Here is a 4311-nt window from a genome sequence, read left to right on the forward strand (position 1 = left end):
TCACCTCTCTTTATTTCATTTAAGTATATATCATTGATGCATTGTATTCTTTATTTAAACTATCACAAATTCTTTGTAGAGTCGTTGGTATTGATAAATGTATTTGGAGATAATTAATTCTTTATCACACAATTTATTATTATTATTTGTTTTTTAAAACAAAATTAATGATAATCAAAATCATTATCATTATAGATGTAAAGTGTTATTTAAAATTCTTATAGAAAGATTAATACTCAAAATAATAAAACCTTCTGTTCAAATAAGATAAAGCCAATTTCTTGATTTGTTTCAGAACATAAAAAAATAGGTGAAAGGACAGACTCTTAAACATATTTAAAGGTTAATAAAAGAGAAAAAATTTAACAAAATAATTTTTAAGTGATAATTTATTTTAATTGGTCAATAATCATATTTATTTGTTCTAAAGGAGTATCTTCATTTATTAATATTTCATTTTCATTATTTCTTATAATATAATTATTTAATGTATTAATTTCATTAATAGAATTTTCCATAACCTGTATTTCGTTAAGACTAGCTTCTTCAGTAAGTGTTTCTTCAAAGGCATTCCAAAGCAAATCTTCTTCTTGGTTAATAAGTTCACTTCTTAAATATTCGTTTCCTATTTGTTCATTTGGAACTCTTCTAGAGTGTTCATTCTGTCGTTGAGAAAATTCATTTTCCATAACTGAAGCTGTATGATTAAGATAGTCTGCAAGAGTTCTCATAAGAGAAGTAACTTGACCAAAAGTACTTTGGGATAAAACAATTCTTGGGTTGTTTAGTAAATTGACAAATGCATTAAAAACTGTTTGAGTCCTTGAAAGATTTTGAGAAGTAACATTTAACCAAGATTGAACAAATGCCATTGCTGTATTATAGTCAACATCATAACGTTCTTCATAATGCTCTTGTTGAGACCTTCTAATCACTGATCTAAATATTTCATTGTTCAAAAGTTGATTAAGGTTTTGACGTGGTTGTGTGTCTTGACGTTGGATATTCATTCGAGTTCCATTTTGTGCTTGTTGGACTCGTGTTGATACTTGAGTTCCTGGAACTGATGTGTGAGTAGAAGGTTGTCGTTGAACATGAAAAGTTCTTGTTGTAGGTTGACCATTTTGGTTAGAACGGATTGAGATTCTAAAATTGACAGGATGACCAGTGGTTTGGAGTGCTTCAAGAACTTCTGCATTTTGATTAATCAAATTTTCGATGAACGGAATGAGCAAATCTCCACTTTGTGATAATTCAGCGAATCCAGGCAAGATTTGAGAAATCACATTTGTACGAGGTGTTGGACATACATATAATAACGTATCATTTTCAAAGTTATAGTAAGATAGTGGTCGATTTGTTTCTAAGATAATATTTTGATATGAAAGTCCAAATGTTGGGTGTAGGTCCATCTTGTGAATCAACTCATCAACAGTCATTTGAGGAGAAACTTCATAAGTATTTTGACTTCTATTTCTAATATCACGAATAATAATTCGTTGAAGTGACATTGTTATTATAATTTTAAGTATTTTTCATATTTTTAAATTTTATAAAATATTAAGTAATAAAATAAAATTAACAATAAAAAACTTCATATTAAAAGTGTGTTATATAACATTATTTATACTATTGAGGAATTTACATTAACGAGATAGAATCTGAAGATTGATCAGAATAATGAAAATCGGTTTGTTCACCACTCCAAAGGTCATCATCACTATCACTAAAATTTGGGTTAAGAAATAAGAGATTCCTAATATTTGATATTCGTTCATTTTCCAAATCATCAGGAATGATAATTTCTTCACAATCTACATAAGGTATATCTTCAACCTCTTCATTTGGGAAAGGAACAAAAGAATTTTTATTGCAAACTTCAATTTTTTTGATCATTGGAGTATTATGTTTAATTGAAAAGACGGTGTTTGTGTTTTCTTTTTGAACAAATGCTTTTCTCATAATTTGAAGGAAGAGTGATTTTTTTAAGTTCTGAAACATTTTGCACAATAACAATGTTTTTATGTTGGTTTTGTAATATCAATAAATCTAAAAAATAGTGAGAACTTAAAAAGAAATAATGAATTGCAAAGAACAGAGTGAATTGATTCAACGACAAAGACAAGAGATTGCTGTGATTAGGGAAGAAGTTGACAATAAATTAGACAATCTTCAAGAGGCATTAAAAGTTAATGAAAAGACATTTTTAGAGATGATGATTCTTGAAGGGAACAGTAAATTAAGAATAGTAGAGACTATAAAACAAAATATCCCACAAACTGAAGATACTGTAATTGCAACAAATCAGTTAGATGAATTGTTACAAGGTTTTCTTCAAATGCATAAAGATGGAAGTTCTAAAATTGAACAAATTTTAGAGGGAGTTGTTAACGATTTTAATAGAATTAAAACTGATATGTTAATCAGTATCGACGTTTCATTAAGAAGCATGGAAAAACGACTAAAAAAATATGAAGAACAATTCAAAGAAATAGAAAGATTCCAAAAATCACTTGGTAGTTTTAATCCTAAAGAAATTACAATTGAATTTACTGATGGAGAAGTGACTATTGATGAAAGTGTTATACAAAGTGATCGTTGTCAAAATAGTTTCTTTGCTAAATATATTGCTTTTAAACAAGAATCTAATGAGGATGGTTTAGATGAAATAAAAGAACAAAACGAAGAATCTCAAAATGAAGAAAAGACAGTTACTGAAGAGACTGAGTCAGATAAAATAGAAAAGAAGAAGATTAAAATAAATAGAAGTAAGGAACTTTTTAAATATGTGTTAATGTATCTAACTGAAGGAGAAGTTATTTGTAACGATAAAAGTCTCAATGAAATTCAAGCTATTGTTAAAGAGTTAATGGAATATGGAATTAATTCTGATGATATTTATTTCTCAATGAAAAAATGTATTAATGCATTTATATTAAGTCATAATGAATTAACTATCAAAGAAATATGTACATCTATCAATCTTCAAGACTATGAACAACTTTTTGTTCTTCAAAAATCAAGTTTGGATTGTGGAGAATTTGAGAAAAAAATATTTGATTTAGTCTTGTCGAAACAAACAATCAAATCAGCACAAGCAATAATAAATAACATGATTTTCAATGGAGAAGTTCATATTGAAAAGATACACAAAAAGGAATTGATTGACTTTATTGTTTCTTCCTTACCAAAAAGAGATTCTATTAAATTTAAGGTTTCAAATGGAGGTATGTTAGTTTCAGGTACAACAATTACGAACAAATTACATAAACAATTCAGTACTGCAATGATTCCTGAACAAGTCTCAGCATACACAATTAGGGTTGGTGCACCAGGAAAATCAGGAATTTGTAATGCTATGTATGTTGGCTTCACTTATGCTACTCCAGATACTATTCCAGTTGGACAGCAATGGGTTAAAATGGGATATTATATGTCTATTTATAATGGAAACTTATATTCTGAAAAGATAACTCCAAATACTCCAAACCACCAATACTACAATTCTGAAATCACAATGGAAGATTCTGTTGTTTGTTGGTATTCAAAGGAAGATAAGGCAATTGGGTTTATCATTAATGGTGTGTTGTTAAAACCTGCTTTCGTTGGAATAACTCAAACTGAATTATATCCAATCGTTGTAATGTATGAGGCTGACCAGTCGTTTATTTTTGACAGTTTTATCCCTCTTAAATGAATTTGTCATTCAATTTTGTTTATTTACAACTCATTGAATAAAACAAGTCTGTGAATAAATACCAACTGTAGTTAATTATTAACAAAGTTTATGTATGAGATTTCTTATTCTAAGAAGATGAACCTCATCTAATTTTTCTCTCTTCTGTTGTGCTTATTTTTTATTCCTGAGTAGATAATAAAATATCATTTCATGACAATATAATTTTTTCTATATTTTTAATTTCTTTTATCAATTACTTTTAATATCCTGGATAGTAATGATACTTTTTTCGTTCATTTTAAATTTGTTATTATGTGAGTTATTTCCAATAGGTTATGTTGAAGAAATTGAAATAATCACTTCTTAATGTGAAGAAAATCCAATAGTAGATATATCTTTTAATTAACGTTTTTAGTATTATTAGAGTGATTTTACAATGGTTTTATTTTTTTTCATTGTTATAGTATTGGTTGTAAATCGATTCATTTATTTAAACATACTCCATAACCACGATGGTATAATATTCATATCATTTATTAGACTTATTTTATTCTTTATATTTATTACACATATTTATTTTTCTTTTCTTTTATTAATTATAAAGTGTGTAAATGAATATTTCTAATTATTTA

The 4311-nt window shown here is 27.2% G+C and overlaps 3 protein-coding genes across 3 annotated transcripts; 1 reads left to right on the forward strand and 2 right to left on the reverse strand.

Annotated features, from left to right (window-relative positions):
- Positions 1 to 389: 389 nt before the first annotated feature.
- Positions 390 to 1511, reverse strand: ENU1_149540 (hypothetical protein; the record flags this gene model as incomplete). The annotated part of the gene is made up of 1 exon (XM_008860572.1): positions 390 to 1511. One exon carries the CDS (start codon positions 1509 to 1511, stop codon positions 390 to 392), a length of 1122 nt encoding a protein of 373 aa, XP_008858794.1.
- Positions 1512 to 1641: 130 nt separating this feature from the next.
- Positions 1642 to 1962, reverse strand: ENU1_149550 (hypothetical protein; the record flags this gene model as incomplete). Its single annotated transcript, XM_008860573.1, has 1 exon — positions 1642 to 1962. The coding sequence occupies one exon, from the start codon at positions 1960 to 1962 to the stop codon at positions 1642 to 1644; it is 321 nt and encodes a 106-aa protein (XP_008858795.1).
- Positions 1963 to 2080: 118 nt separating this feature from the next.
- On the forward strand, positions 2081 to 3697 carry ENU1_149560 (hypothetical protein; the record flags this gene model as incomplete). Its single annotated transcript, XM_008860574.1, has 1 exon — positions 2081 to 3697. One exon carries the CDS (start codon positions 2081 to 2083, stop codon positions 3695 to 3697), a length of 1617 nt encoding a protein of 538 aa, XP_008858796.1.
- Positions 3698 to 4311: the final 614 nt, after the last annotated feature.

The sequence above is a fragment of the Entamoeba nuttalli genome, assembly GCF_000257125.1.
Source record: "Entamoeba nuttalli P19 unplaced genomic scaffold asmbl_6198, whole genome shotgun sequence".
NCBI lineage: Eukaryota > Evosea > Mastigamoebida > Endamoebidae > Entamoeba > Entamoeba nuttalli.